General features: G+C 44.6%; 1 protein-coding gene across 2 annotated transcripts in view; it reads left to right on the top strand.

Moving 5' to 3' along the window:
• The window catches only part of ADGRB1 (adhesion G protein-coupled receptor B1), a 559,240-nt gene that overhangs the window by 362,181 nt on the left and 178,045 nt on the right, over positions 1 to 19,014 (top strand). For both annotated transcript variants that reach the window (XM_044294271.1, XM_044294270.1), the window contains exons 16-17: positions 7,771 to 7,873; positions 9,361 to 9,404. In XM_044294271.1, coding sequence (XP_044150206.1) covers positions 7,771 to 7,873; positions 9,361 to 9,404 — 147 coding nt within the window. The remainder of the gene's footprint in view (positions 1 to 7,770; positions 7,874 to 9,360; positions 9,405 to 19,014) is intronic.

Below are 19,014 nucleotides of genomic sequence, written 5' to 3'. Positions count from 1 at the left end.
TCTATCCGTTTCCTTTTGATCCTTCACTGCTGGATGCGCTCGTGACATGTTTTCCATTTAGAAGTCAAGGCATATATTGTGTTTTCATCTCCGTTTGAGCCAAATGGACCTTGAAATAAGATGACCACCCTTATGTTTACTTTGTATCTCCGTGAAACATTATCTTATCGCCGGTCTCTTCTCTGGCTTTAGGCTACGGCTCTCGCTCTGCAGCTAGGTCTTCTGATTCCCACCTCGGAAATGGTTAATTCCAAGGGAAAATGGCACCAGATCTGCAGAAATTGGCCATTATGTTCCGGATAGCCATAGGGGCCAACAAGACCCTTCCCCCTTGTCTTATCCGGAGCTACTGAAGAGTGGAGGTTCTCAGATTATCACAGTATGGAAGGCTTATGGAGGGCACGTATGGCTGTGAGCAGTGTGGAGGGCAAATAAGTGGGCAGTGAGGCAGGACGTGAAGCACCCCGAGGCGCCCTCCTGAATCTGTTCCGCACTAATTACTATTACTACATCTTTGTTCACTGCCGCTCTATTTTCTTCCAAGGCGTTCATATTAAATACATAGACGTTCCTTCCCTCCTCCATGCAAAGTCCAATTAGCAAAGCAAGATTGAAAAGGGTTGTTAGACTCGTCGAAAGCATTTCCAGCGAGCAAATAAAACCGTTGTCTGATATAATAGGTTTTCATGCGCACTACGTGGCGGTCAGATACCAAGAGATTTCAGGGGCTGAACCACAGTCATTTTTAATTAGAATTTAATTATTTTACTGCCGACTGAAACGAGTAGATTATTGACAGAAAAAAAGGCACAAGAGGGTCCAGTGTAAGCAGGAAAACCACCAGTATAGACTCCATTAGCATCGGCGCACTTGTGCTAAAGCAGAACTAGTAGGGTCCATTGGACCCATTGAGTGGGGGTGACGAATGTTAGTCATGAGGGTCAAGAATCCTCCAAAGATGCCTTAGAAACAAGAACTGTCAACGATTTTCTGTACTTGGCCTCATGAGCCACTTGAGTTCTCAATAGAGAGATGGGAATTAGCCACTTCCAGACTCTTCTGTCCTCTCCAGGTGTCTCCCTCTTCTCAATACTCCTCTGTCTTCTTCAGACCTCTCTGTCCCCTTAGATTTCTATGTCCCTTCTAAACTTTTCTATCCCCTTAAGACTTCTCGGTCCCCTCCAGACTCTCCAGACTCCTCTGTCTCTTCTAGTCTTCTCTGATCCCTCCAGACTTCTGTCACCTACAGACACCTCAGTTCCCTCCAGACTCCTCTGTCCTCTACAGACTCTGTCCCCTCCAGACTATTCTGTCCCCTCCAATCCCCTCTGTCCTCTCCAGACATCTCTGTCCCCTTCAGACTTCCATATCTCCTTAGATTTCTGTCCCTTTCTGAATCCTCTGTTTTCTCCAGACTCTTTCTCCAGACTCTATGCTGTTCAGACTGCATTGTCCCTTCCAGACTCTTCTCTCTCCTATAGACCTCTCTGTCTCTTCCAGACCCCTCTGACCTCTCTCGACCTCTCTGACTTCTCCAGACTCCTTTGTCCTCTCTAACCTCTCCAGGCTCCTCTGTCCCCTCTAGACTACTCTGTCCTCTCCTGACATCTCTGTTCTTTTCAGACTTCTATGTCTCCTTAGATTTCCATGTCCCTTTCTGAATCCTCTGTTTTCTCCAGACTCCTCTATGCTTTCCAGACTGCATGGTCCCTTCGAGACTCTTCTCTCTCCTATAGGCCTCTCTGTCCCTTCCAGACCCCTCTGACCTCTCTCGACCTCTCTGACTTCTCCAGACTTCTTTGTCCTTTCCAGACCCCTCTGACCTTTCTAGACCTCTCTAACCTCTCCAGACTCCTCTGTCTCCTCCAGACTCCCCTGTCTCTTCTAGTCCCCTACAGACGTCTCTGGTCCCAGTAATAAAGCCCCCACAGTTTTTCTCTCCAGTGGATAAGGGAGAACTTGTAGTTACTGAATTGCCCCCATTATCATCCTCTTATCTACCCACAAGCCTCTTAGGCTTCTTTCACACTGGCGTTTTGGCTTTCCGTTTGTGAGATCCGTTCAGGGCGCTTTGAAGACGGACACCAAAACGCTGCTTGCAGCGTTTTGGTGTCCGTCTGACGAAACTGAGCCAACGGTTCTTACGCACAATGTAGGTCAATGGGGACGGATCCGTTTTCTCTGACACAATAGAAAACGGATCAGTACCCTATTGACTTCTGCTGCACGTGGCATCTGCTACATTTTCACTTGTCCGTGCGCACCCATCTGCTTGCTTGCTCATACCCAAATCCTCCTATATATCCACCTAATAAAAAAAAAAAAAGAAGGGGAATCCCAAAAACGAAAAGCACCCATGAACAACTTTTGTTAAAGGGCTTCCGTCCAGAAGCATCCCCACCCCAGTCCACAGCTGGTATCCGCTATTACAGCTCAGCTGAGGGACCTGCAGACAGATGTGGAGCTTAGTTTTGGAAGTCGCTATGTTGTTCTAATCTTGGACAACCCCTTTGAGCCAGGCCTGTGGAGAAGACTCTAGCTGGACTCCATTATTAATCCTCAGGGTCAATGCAGCCTGAGAAACTTAACTGACCATCTCGGCTCTGCTGTATCTACATTTATTTTTCCTAATTATGCCCCCCAATCTTCTCCCTGGACCCCTCCTCGCGCTCCTCATACTTATCATGCCTCCTTTCCCATTTCATCTTTGTTACAATATTTAAAGTAACAAAGAATAATAAGATTTGGAACCTTCTGTCAAAGCATTGACTCCAATCTGCACATTGTATCACTTTAATGCCGCTCAGGCCCAAAGGCTTGTTGGAATCGCAGCTCTCTGTGAAACCATCTGGCTGATATTACGAACCAGTGGATGATGTTTGATTAAGTGAAAAGAAGTCAAGTGAGGCCAGTTTGCCTCCAGTTTCATGGCTCCGGCAGCAGCTCGCTGCACGTTCCTACGCCCAGGTGCTGCCAGGCTGCCCGCGTTTCATTAAAGCCCGGGCTGGTGTCCGTCAGACCATCCTGCGTTGGCCTCAGTTGACTTTACCCAGAGCAGCATGGATTGGCTGGTCTTCTTCCACGTCCGTTGAGGCATGTAGCGCACACGGAGCAGCATGCCACCATTAATTATTCCTCGCAGTCAGTTACATTACGCTGAACGTGCTGGATCACTCACGTCAGCAAATTAAAGGGGCTCTGCCCCCATGCACGCTCCCTACAGTATATAGCACTTATACAGGAGTGGCATTAACCAGTACGACGCCACCTGTGCTCCCATTATATCATGTCTGGCTAATTTCAGACGCCCGCAAATAGAGATGACATTACATTTCCTGGGCGCTCTAATAATATATAAAGAAAGATCCCATAGGATAATAATTTAATAATCTCAACATGAGAAATTTCTTTCCATTACATATTCAGCCACTGAAGGCGAAATTGCAGGGATTATATTTCAGCTAAAAATTACAGTCATCGACAAGGCACTTTATCTGATTATTCTGTAAATTTTGAATCTACGGGGCAGTTTGTACTCTGGGTAAAGTGACTGCAGATGTATAGTGGCAAAAAGTCATTCTTTGCTTAATTACCACAACAGTGAAGTCAAATGTTCTAATTTCTTTATAAAGTCAAGTAGTTGTATCACTCCAGTCTCCCCACCCCCAATATCTATGTTATTGGGGTTCTCCAGAGGTTGGGAGGGGGGTGAAGGTGGTCTCCATTCAATGATGGTACTTCAATGGTTCTACTGATAATGAGCAAGGCTGTAGTGCCATTGTTCATTTGCATAAAATAATGAGCAATTGAGGAACAACTGAGACAATGTCACAGAACCCTGTCAGGGCTATAAGGCATGAAATCAGTGTTAGTGTTCTGCAATGAAAGTCAATATTCTGAAGTAATTAGTGCCATGGGATAATAAGTCAGTGCTGTGGGATAATAAGTCAGTGCTGTGGGATAATAAGTCAGTGCTGTGGGATAATAAGTCAGTGCCGTGGGATAATAAGTCAGTGCTGTGGGATAATAAGTCAGTGCTGTGGGATAATAAGTCAGTGCTGTGGGATAATAAGTCAGTGCCGTGGGATAATAAGTCAGTGCTGTGGGATAATAAGTCAGTGCTGTGGGATAATAAGTCAGTGCTGTGGGATAATAAGTCAGTGCTGTGGGATAATAAGTCAGTGCCCTGGGATAATAAGTCAGTGCCCTGGGATAATAAGTCAGTGCTCTGTGATAATAAGTCAGTGCTTTGGAGTGTTAAGTAAGTAAGCTCTGTGATAATAAGTCAGGGACGTGGAATAATAATTCATTGCTCTGGGATACTAGGTCAGTGCTCTGGGAAAATAAGTCAGTACTCTGAGAAAATAAGTCAGTGCTCTGGGATACTAGGTCAGTGCTCTTGGATAAAAAGCCAGTGCTCTGTGATAGTAAGTCAGTGCTGTGGGATAATAAGTCAGTGCTGTGGGATAATAAGTCAGTGCTGTGGGATAATAAGTCAGTGCTGTGGGATAATAAGTCAGTACTCTAGGATAATAAGTCAGTACTCTGAGAAAATAAGTCAGTGCTCTGGGATAATAAGCCAGTGCTCTGTGATAGTAAGCCAGTGCTCTGTGATAATAAGTCAGTGCTCTGGGATACTAAGTCAGTGCTCTGGGATACTAAGTCAGTGCTCTGGGATAATAAGCCAGTGCTCTGTGATAGTAAGGCAGTTCTGTGGGATAATAAGTCATTGCTCTGTGATAATAAGTCAGTGCTCTGGGATAATAAGTCAGTGCTCTGGGATAATAAGTCAGTGCTCTGGGATAATAAGTTGGTACTCTGAGAAAATAAGTCAGTGCTCAGGGATACTAGGTCAGCGCTCTGGGATACTAGGTCAGTGCTCTGGGATAATAAGCCAGTGCTCTGTGATAGTAAGTCAGTGCTGTGGGATAATAAGTCAGTACTCTGAGAAAATAAGTCAGTGCTCTGGGATAATAAGCCAGTGCTCTGTGATAGTAAGCCAGTGCTCTGTGATAATAAGTCAGTGCTGTGGGATACTAAGTCAGTGCTCTGGGATACTAAGTCAGTGCTCTGGGATACTAAGTCAGTGCTCTGGGATACTAAGTCAGTGCTCTGGGATAATAAGCCAGTGCTCTGTGATAGTAAGGCATTGCTCTGGGATAATAAGTCAGTGCTCTGGGATAATAAGTCAGTGCTCTGGGATAATAAGTCAGTACTCTGAGAAAATAAGTCAGTGCTCTGGGATACTAGGTCAGTGCTCTGGGATAATAAGCCAGTGCTCTGTGATAATAAGTCATTGCTCTGTGATAATAAGTCAGTGCTCTGTGATAATAAGTCAGTGTTCTGTGATAATAAGTCAGTGCTCTATGATAATAAGTCAGTGCTGTGGGATAATAAGTCAGTGCTGTGGGATAATAAGTCAGTGCTGTGGGATACTAGGTCAGTGCTCTGGGATAATAAGCCAGTGCTCTGTGATAATAAGTCAGTGCTGTGGGATAATAAGTCAGTGCTGTGGGATAATAAGCCAGTGCTCTGTGATAATAAGTCAGTGCTGTGGGATAATAAGTCAGTGCTGTGGGATAATAAGTCAGTGCTGTGGGATAATAAGTCAGTGCTGTGGGATAATAAGCCAGTGCTCTGTGATAATAAGTCAGTGCTGTGGGATAATAAGTCAGTGCTGTGGGATAATAAGTCAGTGCTCTGGGATAATAAGTCAGTGCTCTGTCACTCAACAAGTCAATGGGGGGGATTCATAATCTCACTGCTCCAGAAGAGTGTCAGTAAAAAGTCACAAAATATGTGTTTGAAACTTTTTGTTATAACGGATTAATTAACGCTGATGTGAACCCATTCTAAGTCAATGTCTTCATATAGTAAGTCAGGGCTCTGAGAGGGTTAACAAGTCAATATTCTGAAAGTCCTTACTGTTTGATAATAAATCTGTAGTCTCCAGCTCCAATTGTATTATATATTTTTTTTTATTTCTTAAATTCTCAGATTTTCCCTCGAAGGTCATGGCCTTGTACATCTTATTATTAAGCAGGGTTGCTCAGTGGTTAGTGGTGGCTCAGTGGTTAGCAGTGGTTAGTGGTGGCTCAGCGGTTAGCAGTGGTTAGTGGTGGCTCAGCGGTTAGCAGTGGTTAGTCGTGGCTCAGTGGTTAGCAGTGGTTAGTGGTGGCTCAGCAGTTAGCAGTGGTTAGTGGTGGCTCAGCGGTTAGCAGTGGTTAGTGGTGGCTCAGCGGTTAGCAGTGGTTAGTCGTGGCTCAGTGGTTAGCGGTGGCTCAGCAGTTAGCAGTGGTTAGTGGTGGCTCAGTGGTTAGCAGTGGTTAGTGGTGGCTCAGCGGTTAGCAGTGGTTAGTGGTGGCTCAGCGGTTAGTGGTGGCTCAGCGGTTAGCAGTGGTTAGTGGTGGCTCAGCGGTTAGCAGTGGTTAGTGGTGACTTAGTGGTTTGCAGTGGTTAGTGGTGGCTCAGTGGTTAATTGTGGCTCAGCAGTGGTTAATGGTGGCTCAGCGGTTAGCAGTGGTTAGTGGTGACTTAGTGGTTTGCAGTGGTTAGTGGTGGCTCAGTGGTTAATTGTGGCTCAGCGGTTAGCAGTGGTTAGAGGTGGCTCAGTGGTTAGTGGTGGCTCAGTGGTTGGCAGTGGTTAGTGGTGGCTCAGCGGTTAGCAGTGGTTAGTGGTGGCTCAGCGGTTAGCAGTGGTTAGTGGTGGCTCAGCGGTTAGCAGTGGTTAGTGGTGGCTCAGTGGTTAGCAGTGGTTAGTGGTGGCTCAGCAGTTAGCAGTGGTTAGTGGTGGCTCAGCAGTTAGCAGTGGTTAGTGGTGGCTCAGCGGTTAGCAGTGGTTAGTGGTGGCTCAGTGGTTAGCAGTGGTTAGTGGTGGCTTAGCGGTTAGCAGTGGTAAGTGGCGGCTCAGCGGTTAGCAGTGGTTAGTGGTGGGTTAGCAGTGGTTAGTGGTGGCTCAGCGGTTAGCAGTGGTTAGTGGTGGCTCAGCGGTTAGCAGTGGTTAGTGGTGGCTCAGCGGTTAGCAGTGGTTAGTGGTGGCTCAGCGGTTAGCAGTGGTTAGTGGTGGCTCAGCGGTTAGTGGTGGCTCAGCGGTTAGTGGTGGCTCAGCGGTTAGCAGTGGTTAGTGGTGGCTCAGCGGTTAGCAGTGGTTAGTGGTGGCTCAGCGGTTAGCAGTGGTTAGTGGTGGCTCAGCGGTTAGCAGTGGTTAGTGGTGGCTCAGCGGTTAGCGGTGGCTAGTGGTGGCTCAGCGGTTAGTGGTGGCTCAGCGGTTAGTGGTGGCTCAGCGGTTAGCAGTGGTTAGTGGTGGCTCAGCGGTTAGCAGTGGTTAGTGGTGGCTCAGCGGTTAGCAGTGGTTAGTGGTGGCTCAGCGGTTAGTGGTGGCTCAGCGGTTAGTGGTGGCTCAGCGGTTAGCAGTGGTTAGTGGTGGCTCAGCGGTTAGAAGTGGTAAGTGGTGGCTCAGTGGTTAGCAGTGGTTAGTTGTGGCTCAGTGGTTAGCACGGGTGACTTGCAGCGCTGGGGTCCTAGGTTTGAATCTGACCAAAGATGACATCTGCATGGCGTCTGTATGTTCTCCCTGTGTTTGCGTGGGTTTCCTCCAGGTTCTCCTGTTTCCTCCCACACATACTGATAGGGGACTTAGATTGTGAGCTCCTGGGGACAGCCTGATGCTAATGTCTGTAAAGCGCTGTGGAATATGTCAGCGATACATAAGTGCATAAAATAATAAAATATTAAGTGAAAATTTACAATAATCTGGTTCTCTCTTTTCAGAAACACAACCATCCTGAACTCTAAGATCGTCTCGGTGACTGTGAAGCCTCCTCCACGTGCCGTCTCTGTCCCCCTGGACATTGAGTTCTCTCATCTCTACAATGTAAGTAGAGTCCATTCCCTTGGTTGTTCTTGAAGAGCTTCTTAGAGGATTCTGACTTCTTATAATGACTATTGTAGACGTCTCAAAAAAAAATGTGAATGGACTTTTATTCTGTTTAAGTGACCGTCATGGTAAATGTTCTGAAGAAGGAGGTCAGGTAGAACTTTCTTAGGATTGGACCTGGTCGGTTATACAATGGTAGACATCATATCGGACAAGCTGAGTTTAACCAGATCCTCCCCATTGTCATCTCATTGGGAAAAGATATGACATTTTAACATTTTTGGGAAAAGTTTTGAAAGATGTGCTTTGCAATGGCTACGATGATCTCATGTCCACCAGACGCTACTATGTGTCAAGTCTCAAAACGAGTAGCCACCATTTCCAACATAGTCCCATATGCCACATCTGCTTTCAAGCCTGGTGATTTTAATACAGTAGGTGTCTGTCCACCATAAATAGTCTTATGGTGGATTGCCACAGGTCACACAAAACCTTTGTGCTTTGCCAATATTCATTGCAGGTCACCACCCAGCAAAACATCCCACCACACTCCATAGTGAAAGTCAACATTTACAATGAACAGGTCTATAATATATTTATATACAATGCATTTATATATTACCCTTTGCATGGAACCTCTACGTGGATGTCCAGGACTGGCCTTAGGTTGGATGGAGCAGTATCTGCTGGTAGCACCCCCACTCCCAAGTCTAAGTCCAGACACCATACCCAATGCCATATTAGTAAAATAGCATTGCCATTGTCTAAATAGGAACACTATATAGTACAATACAAAGACTGCACCATATCCTGTAGGGCTCAGATAATACAGTGACCAAATAATGGCTCCATACTTAAAGTAAAAGGTGGATGAGAGAGCTGGTGGTGGCCACGACTGCCCATGGACAGGTAAAAGCTAGGGGCACCAAATTGGGCATGACCTGCATTCCATTTGCCCACAATTCAAATTGTTGCCACTCGCTTCCAGAGATCTCCAGGAAGAGCATGAATTGTGATTCCTGTGAGCTTCCAGTGACATCATTGCTGACCGATGATGTCACGCTCTATGAGAAGTTTGCGATTGCTGCCTGCTAGGCAGTATTTAGAGAAATGTAAGAGAAGCAGCAGATGACGGGAGGGAAATTCATTCCCCAAATGTCTGCAGATTCACAAACTCCAAGGTCAGAGCTTTCACAGGCTGTCACTGTCATAGTAAAATCAATGCGTGTCATTAAGAGTATCAAGTGCGTGCGGATTATCACCTTGCCCTGGGCGAGCAATATGCGTTAAGTGGGATAGTAATGGAACTGTAATTTGCTGTTTGCACAGAATACAAAGTTCCCATCCCAACACAGTCCGCGGCTTCTCATGCCAGAACAGTCGGGCTCCAGGCTCGGGCTGGGAGATAAATGTCCTATCATTTCTCACACTGCAATAAAATTCATAGAATTTTTTTTAAAAAAAATTTTCATCCATTTCTCCAGGGAACAACCAACCACACTTGTATCATCTGGGACGAAACGGATACGTAAGTTGATTTCTTTATTTTGACTTCAATTTCTGTAAATTTGTATTTATTTATTGTTGCACTTTTGACTTTGGCTTGAGAAGAAATTTTTCCCAAAATTTCAAAAAAAAGTTATAAAATTAAAATAATCGAATTCTCCGCTAGAAGCATTGATACAGCTGTGTGTAATGTGGTGGAGACTGCAAAGGCATTTTTCATACAAACTTTTCACAAAGTGATGCAAAAAGAAAAATGATACAGATTATGTATAGATTTTTGGAAAAATATTTAAAAAATCCTCAGATTTTGGTTTTGTTTCACAGTCATGACTTAATGCTTATTTTTAACGTGTAGAATTTGCAAACACAATGAAAAAAGGACCCAACAATGTTTTTGTAGATATTGTTGTAGACATCAGTCTTTTAAATTGAAGTTCCAATTTCTTAATTTTATTTTCTGATAAAAATTGCTGTTGTGTAATTGTCGTGTAGTGCATATATTTTGTAATCATTTAATATTGAGTCCCATGAGCGCTGCACGTCATGTACAAAGGGAACGTACTGTGATCATTTCTAGTTTGGGGCCACGTTGTCAGAAGGTGCTTCTTGAAAGGTCTATAATACTAGGTGACAAAAAGAAAGGATTACAAAGGAAATTGCAACAAAAAAGTGGTTCTGTGATGTGTGGGAAACGTGTGCAAAAAATGTCTACAAAAAGGGGTGTGAAAAATAGTAAAATGCAACATAACACTCTATAATAAAAAGAGGAGATACAGGAGGTGGGGGAGGAGTAAGAGTCCTGACCACAGGAGCTTACAATCTATAAGGAATAAGAGGAGATACAAGAGGTGGAGGAGGAGTAAGAGTCCTGACCACAGGAGCTTACAATCTATAAGGAGTAAGAGGAGATACAGGAGGTGGGGGAGGAGTAAGAGTCCTGACCACAGGAGCTTACAATCTATAAGGTATAAGAGGAGATACAAGAGGTGGAGGAGGAGTAAGAGTCCTGACCACAGGAGCTTACAATCTATAAGGTATAAGAGGAGATACAGGAGGTGGAGGAGGAGTAAGAGTCCTGACCACAGGAGATTACAATCTATAAGGAATAAGAGGAGATACAGGAGGTGGGGGATGAGTAAGAGTCCTGACCACAGGAGCTTACAATCTATAAGAGGAGATACAGGAGGTGGAGGAGGAGTAAGAGTCCTGACCACAGAAGCTTACAATCTATAAGGAGTAAGAGGAGATACAGGAGGTGGGGGAGAAGTAAGAGTTCTGACCACAGGAGCTTACAATCTATAAGGAGTAAGAGGAGATACAGGAGGTGGAGGAGGAGTAAGAGTCCTGACCACAGGAGCTTACAATCTATAAGGAGTAAGAGGAGATACAGGAGGTGGGGGAGGAGTAAGAGTCCTGACCACAGAAGCTTACAATCTATAAGGAATAAGAGGAGATACAGGAGGTGGAGGAGGAGTAAGAGTCCTGACCATAGGAGCTTACAATCTATAAGGAATAGAGGAGATACAGGAGGTGGGGGAGGAGTAAGAGTCCTGACCACAGGAGCTTACAATCTATAATAAAAAGAGGAGATACAGGAGGTGGGGGGGGGGGAGTAAGAGTCCTGACCACAGGAGCTTACAATCTATAAGGAATAAGAGGAGATACAAGAGGTGGAGGAGGAGTAAGAGTCCTGACCACAGGAGCTTACTATCTATAAGGAGTAAGAGGAGATACAGGAGGTGGGGGAGGAGTAAGAGTCCTGACCACAGGAGCTTACAATCTATAAGGAGTAAGAGGAGATACAAGAGGTGGAGGAGGAGTAAGAGTCCTGACCACAGGAGCTTACAATCTATAAGGAATGAGAGGAGATACAAGAAGTGGGGGAGGAGTAAGAGTCCTGACCACAGGAGCTTACAATCTATAAGGAGTAAGAGGAGATACAGGAGGTGGGGGAGGAGTAAGAGTCCTGACCACAGGAGTTTACAATCTATAAGGAATAAGAGGAGATACAAGAGGTGGAGGAGGAGTAAGAGTCCTGACCACAGGAGCTTACAATCTATAAGGAATGAGAGGAGATACAAGAAGTGGGGGAGGAGTAAGAGTCCTGACCACAGGAGCTTACAATCTATAAGAGGAGATACAGGAGGTGGAGGAAGAGTAAGAGTCCTGACCACAGGAGCTTACAATCTATAATAAAAAGAGGAGATACAGGAGGTGGGGGAGGAGTAAGAGTCCTGACCACAGGAGCTTACAATCTATAAGGAGTAAGAGGAGATACAGGAGGTGGAGGAGGAGGAGGAGTCCTGACCACAGGAGCTTACAATCTATAAGGAATGAGAGGAGATACAAGAAGTGGGGGAGGCGTAAGAGTCCTGACCACAGGAGCTTACAATCTATAAGAGGAGATACAGGAGGTGGAGGAAGAGTAAGAGTCCTGACCACAGGAGCTTACAATCTATAAGGAGTAAGAGGAGATACAGGAGGTGGGGGAGGAGTAAGAGTCCTGACCACAGGAGCTTACAATCTATAAGGAATAAGAGGAGATACAGGAGGTGGGGGAGGAGTAAGAGTCCTGACCATAGGAGCTTACAATCTATAAGGAATAAGAGGAGATACAGGAGCTGGAGGAGGAGTAAGAGTCCTGACCATAGGAGCTTACAATCTATAAGGAATAAGAGGAGATACAGGAGGTGGAGGAGGAGTAAGAGTCCTGACCACAGGAGCTTACAATCTATAAGGAGTAAGAGGAGATACAAGAGGTGGAGGAGGAGTAAGAGTCCTGACCACAGGAGCTTACAATCTATAAGGAATGAGAGGAGATACAAGAAGTGGGGGAGGAGTAAGAGTCCTGACCACAGGAGCTTACAATCTATAAGGAATAAGAGGAGATACAGGAGGAGGAGGAGGAGTAAGAGCCCTGACCACAGGAGCTTACAATCTATAAGGAATAAGAGGAGATCACTGTATCTTCATAGTAGGGGCAGCACAGTTCTGGGTAAAGTGCCCCCATAACAGTGATAGTTACAGGACTCTCAGAGCAGTGCCAGCCATACTACCACAGTACCAAAAATGGCAACCATAGCACCTGGAGAAGAGCAGAGACGTATTAGTAGTAGAGCGAGGTGTTCATGATCTAACCTGTCATAATCCCATCCTTCTTGAGTCTAAGGAGGAAATTCCCTAGGGCTCGATATTCATCTTGGCTTTGGGATATTGCGCCCCCTATCTGCAAACACCGTGCACATTATTTGTGAGGACTTATTCCAGTGGTTCTCCTTCTCTGGGCCGGGCTTATTGCAGCACTGTAGTCATTATGATGACCACAGATGATGATTTCATCCACCGGCCAATTGTCCACAATTACAGAGAGAGTCTAGAGGCGTCGGGGTCATTCGCTCATCCCTGTGTATGACGTGAGGGAAGCCTTGGAATCTACTGTTGGATTCTCTCGTTTGTTGTGTAGGCGGCACATTCTGGAATCTACGTCTATGGAGCCCCCGGAGAAATATTGTGTTTTTGCTAGAAAAATATGTTCTAACAATTTCCAAACTGTATCATAGACCCACACTTTCCAAGATCTCCTCTAATTAAAACCAACCAGATGGCAGGAGCTGAGATAAAAAAGCATCAAAGCACGACTGACTGTCACCATTTCATGGTCTGAAAATGCAATCGCCAAAAAAATGTAAATAACGATAAAATGGTATGGAGACAAAAAAAAAATTCTAAATGGAAAGAAAGACTTATTCTAAAATGATAAAAGAAAATGAAACAAAAATGTTTAAAAAAATAACAAAATGAAAATTCTAAAATAAAAAATGGAAACAAAACATGTTCAAAAACAAAGGATGGAAATGACAAAACAAGTCTAAAATAAAAATGGAAACAATGTGATTTAAAAACAAAAAGATTTAAAAATGCAATGGAAACAAAAAACATCTAAAAGCAAAAAAATTATGAAATTGAAATGGAAAATGGAAAAAAAAGTTATGGAAGTGAAAGAAAATATATAAAATTTTTTAATGGAAATTAAACTATTCACAGATAAAAAATTAATAGAAACCAAAAATCTAAAATTATAATTTTTTTTTAAATCAATGGAACATTTTTAAGATAAAATGTACATTTAAATGAAAGTTGTAAAATACAGATTTAAATGAAACCAAAATTCTACAGCAAAAATGGAATTAAGGGTAAATTTGGAAAATAAAATTGAAAATAAAAATATAAAAAATTTAATCAAAATTATAAAACTAAAATATGAAATGGAAAAGATACAAAACATGACGTTATAAAAATTTAAACTAAAATTGTTACAAGAAATGGAAATGTCATGGGCTCAGGACCCTTGGAGACTGTTGACCCTCACATGACTGGACGCTATTCCAAATGCGTTTGACATTAAAGTTTCCGACGCTCCACTTTGTAGCCTATATGACCCCAATACCCTATGGATGCATTAGCTCGCCGCGCCCGTCAAGTAGCACATGGCGGGAGAGCGCTGCTCACGAGGTCCGATCGTTACTGAAAGGTTAAGAGACAATTGACTGGGTAATTAAGTAATATAGACCGGCACTGGAAGACGGCGTTCTGTGAGCCAATCAGTGCAAGACGCTGTGGGGGGGATTATCATTGTAGGTGTAGTTGAGGCTGCTTTCTAGACTGGAGTTTCTTTTCGCACCTGCACCAAATTTACGAAGATGGCGCTCGCTTTTATTAAATTTTGGCACCAGTGTGATGTCAGTGAAAGTGCATCGGGGGGTTTCCTGGTGTGGAGATGCAGGTTTTTTGCAACTTAAAAAAAACAAAAAAGTTACAACATTTTTACACCACAAAACCGGAGTAGCAGATCTGATAAATGTCCCCCTGCGCGTGCTGAGGAATGGCGCAGTAGCGTGGTATGCAGCCCGATGAAGGCCCCCGGTGGCTGCTGAGCAGTCAATATAGATACAAGTGTATCAGCTCACAGACGATGTGCAACATAAAGTGGACAAAAAGAAAACACTGAGCGAGTAATAAGGTATAAAATGGGGATTTCTCGTGTCTTTATGCCACCAGTATAAAAATGTACGGTAATATTACACGCTGCTCCATAATAAAAAATCTGCACAGAACCCCCACCAGTCACTGGTTTATTCATCCACACTTTCCCTCCAGTACACCCAACTAAATTTAGTGCATCATCCCCCATCTAGCACACCCATCCCCCACCTATGGCACCCATTCCACAACTAATTCACCCACCCAGTCTAGTGCATCATCGCCCATCTAGTGCACCAAACTCAATCTAATGCATCCACCCCCATCTAGTGCACCCGCTTCATCTACTGCAGGCATCCTCAAACTGCGGCCCTCCAGCTGTTGTAAAACTACAACTCCCACAATGCCCTGCTGTAGGCCGATACCTGTAGGCTGTTTGGGCATGCTGGGAGTTGTAGTTTTGCAACAGCTGGAGGGCCGCAGTTTGAGGATGCCTGATCTACTGCATCCATTCCCAATCTAGTACACCCACCTCAACTAGTGCACTCATTCCCCAACTAATTCACCCACCCAGTCTAGTGCATCCATCCCCCATCTAGTGCACCTACTCCACCTATTGCATCCTTCCCCTATATAGTGCATCCATCCCCCATCTAGTGCACCCACTCCACCTATTGCATCCTTCCCCTATATAGTGCACCAACCCCCATCTAGCACACCCATCGCCCACATAGTGCACCCTTTCTCCACCTAATTCACCCACCCAGTCTAGTGCACCTACTCCACCTATTGCATCCTTCCCCTATATAGTGCACCCACTCCATCTAGTGCACCAACCCCCATCTAATGCATCCATCTCCCATCTAGCACACCCATCCCCCACCTAGTGCACCCATTCTCCAACTAATTCACCCACCCAGCCTAGTGCATCCATCCCCCATCTAGTGCACCCACTCCACCTATTGCATCCATCTCCCATCTAGTGCATCCATCTCTCATCTAGCACACCCATCCCCCACCTAGTGCACGCACTTCACCTATTGCATCCATCCCCCATTGAGTGAACCCGCTCTCTATATAGTGCACCCGCTCTCTATATAGTGCACCCGCTCTCTATATAGTGCACCCGCTCTCTATATAGTGCACCCGCTCTCTATATAGTGCACCCGCTCTCTATATAGTGCACCCGCTCTCTATATAGTGCACCCGCTCTCTATATAGTGCACCCGCTCTCTATATAGTGCACCCGCTCTCTATATAGTGCACCCGCTCTCTATCTGGTGGACCCACCCATTGCTATGTTCAGGTCTCCAATTGTGGCAATTCTTCTATATCCAGTTATATTATATACATAAAAGTTGATACAAAGTTTATTAGCCATTTGATACAAACTTTACTAAAAAAAAAAACATAGTTACAAGAGTTGTAGATGTGGCTATGGACTGTAGTGATAGCAACCAGAGAGAAAACCTCCATACTTTCCACTGCTGGAGAACTGGAAAACAAAACAAAGTTTGTATTAGGCTAGGTCCACACGACGACATTTGTCGCGCGACAGATAGGGCACAACTACACTGCAACATGTGTTTCGGGACATTTTGTTGCACCAATGTCACGCGACAATTTTTATAACGGTAGTCTATGGTGTCGCACTGCGACATGCGACATGCTGCGACTGTGACGCGACAGTCGCAGAAATATCCATCTCGAATGTGCAGTGCGACACCATAGACTATCATTATAAAAATTGTCGCGCGACATTGGTGCAACAAAATATCGCGCAACAAAGGTTGCAGTGTAGTTGTGCCCTATCTGTCGCGCGACAAATGTCGTCATGTAGACGTAGCCCTAGGCTCTGTTCATATAATCCCTGGGGTCTTGTGTATTTTATGGCACGTATAGCATTAGGTGCAGCATCAGCTCTTTTGGTGTTCCCGGCAGGGGTCTCAGGATGCATCTCCTCCTGTTGGAATGGAAGCCATTCATGTAATGATCTCCTGCTTCTCCTTCCCCATTGCCCACTGACAGGGCAGCCCCCCCTACTCCGCCTTTTGACCGCCCCACTTATAAGTCAATGGAAGGAAACCGTTTTAGCACTGGTAGCCATGATGACAGTGTGAACAGAGCCTTACATTTATAAAGGTCTTGGATGGATTCCCTCAGATCCACAATGAATTGTCTGTGAAGGTGCTCAGGTCATTGTCTATCTGTAAAGAATAAATCAAGGATCCTGGACTTACTGTAGATTTCTTGAAAACGTGTCCCTAGTTCTTCCAACGAGCTTTCTCAATTCTGAGTGACCGTACAAGAATTCTCTGGGAATAAATATGTAACTGAATCAACTACTGGTAATTATACCCAGCATGGGGTCAGAGGTCATTATACCCAGCATGGGGTCAAAGGTGTTGATTCCATTATCCTATTCGGAGTCAGTAGGTGATAAAGACCTCCCAGAAAAAGGTGTCAAGACAGCATTGTATGTGGCAGACAATAGATGTCTAACCCCCACACCTCTATTCAAGCTTAGCTTCTCCATTTTTACGTAGATGGCCTCCTTCACACCTCGTTTGTACCAATCGGCCTCCTAATCCAAAACACGTACTTGACTGTCTTCAAAGGTGTGACCTGTTTCTTTTAGATGTAAGTACACGGCTGAATCTTGACCAGAGGTTTTGGCTCTTCTATGCTGAGCCGTACGCTGATGTAGTTGTTGTTTTGTTTCACCTCATTGCACTGGACTGCGTACACAATGTTGTCCATCTTGTGTTTAGGCGTTGGGTCTTTGGGGTGAACCAGTTGTTGCCTCAGTGTGTTGCTGGGTTTGAAGCAGACAGGAGTGTGATGTTTATTAAAAATCCTTTGGAGTTTCTCAGACATCCCAGCTACATATGGAATAACCATGTTCTTGCGTCTGTCATGCTCCTCGCCCTCACTGGTAACTTGGTGCTCTTTCTCTGGTCAAGATTCAGCCGTGTACTAACATCTGAAAGGAACAGGTCACACCTTTGAAGACAGTCAAGTACGTGTTTTGGATAAGGAGGCCGATTGGTACAAACGAGGCGTGAAGGAGGCCATCTACGTAAAAATGGAGAAGCCAAGCTTGAATAGAGGCTGGGGGTTAGACATCTATTGTCTGCCACATACAATGCTGTCTTGACACCTTTTTCTTGGAAGTCTTTATCACCTACTGATTCTAATTAAAATAATGGAATCAACACCTTTGACCCCATGCTGGGTATAATGACCTCTGACCCCATGCTGGGTATAATTACCAGTAGTTGATTCAGTTACATATTTATTCCCAGAGAATTCTTGTACAGTCACTCAGAATTGAGAAAGCTCGTTGGAAGAAATCTACAGTAAGTCCAGTTGCCTTGATTTATTCTTTACAGATACACAATGAATTGGGCAATGACATGGCTGGAGATCTGAAGGTGTCAGCCATAGTGGAGGATAGTCGGTGGCTGGTATTGATACCCTGGTGGTACTGACAAGGGCCGTGTACCGGGGGAAGTGCGGGGGACGTGGTGTCATCGGCGCCGTGTTATTACATTGTACAACATGTATCCAGGATGTTGTGCTGATTTTAATTTCGCTGCCGACGTGTCACTTACTGTACGTGTTATTCCCGAGCAGGAGGTTTGTTAATCTAAACTGTTATGAATATTTAAAAGCTTTAGGTTAATAATTAATTAGCAAATTTACTTTACTGACTATTCATTCTACATATGCAAAACGCCAGGATTCAGCTGCTGCGGTCTATAAACGGAGCGCGCATCACAGGCGTAATTGTATCAGTGATTTAGAGATACGAGGAAAGAGCAACACAACAGGAGGTGCCCAGGTTATATCAGCGACTGTACCAGCAGAATAGGGAGTGCAGCTCTGGAGTATAATACAGGATGTAACTCAGGATCAGTACAGGATAAGTAATGTATGTACACAGTGATTGCACCAGCAGAATAGTGAGTGCAGCTCTGTAGTATGATACAGGATGTAACTCAGGATCAGTACAGGATAAGTAATGTATGTACACAGTGACTGCACCAGCAGAATAGTGAGTGCAGCTCTGGAGTATAATACAGGATGTAACTCAGGATCAGTACAGGATAAGTAATGTATGTACACAGTGACTGCACCAGCAGAATAGTGAGTGCAGCTCTGGAGTATAATACAGGATGTAACTCAGGATCAGTACAGGATAAGTAATGTATGTACACAGCGACTGCACCAGCAGAATAGTGAGTGCAGCTCTGGAGTATAATACAGGATGTAACTCAGGATCAGTACAGGATAAGTAATGTATGTACACAGTGACTGCACCAGCAAAATAGTGAGTGCAGCTCTGGAGTATAATACAGGATGCAACTCAGGATCAGAACAGGATAAGTAATGTAATGTATGTACACAGTGACTGCACCAGCAGAATAGTGAGTGCAGCTCTGGAGTATAATACAGGATGTAACTCAGGATCAGTACAGGATAAGTAATGTAATGTATGTACACAGTGACTCAACTAGCAGAATAGTGAGTGCAGCTCTGGAGTATAATACAGGATGTAACTCAGGATCAGTACAGGATAAGTAATGTATGTACACAGTGACTGCACCAGCAGAATAATGAGTGCAGCTCTGGAGTATAATACAGGATGT

The sequence above is a fragment of the Bufo gargarizans genome, chromosome 5, assembly GCF_014858855.1.
Source record: "Bufo gargarizans isolate SCDJY-AF-19 chromosome 5, ASM1485885v1, whole genome shotgun sequence".
In the NCBI taxonomy this organism is placed as follows: Eukaryota; Metazoa; Chordata; class Amphibia; order Anura; family Bufonidae; genus Bufo; species Bufo gargarizans.
Note: the sequence above shows the minus strand (reverse complement) of the source record. Positions and strands in the feature narration are given on the sequence as shown.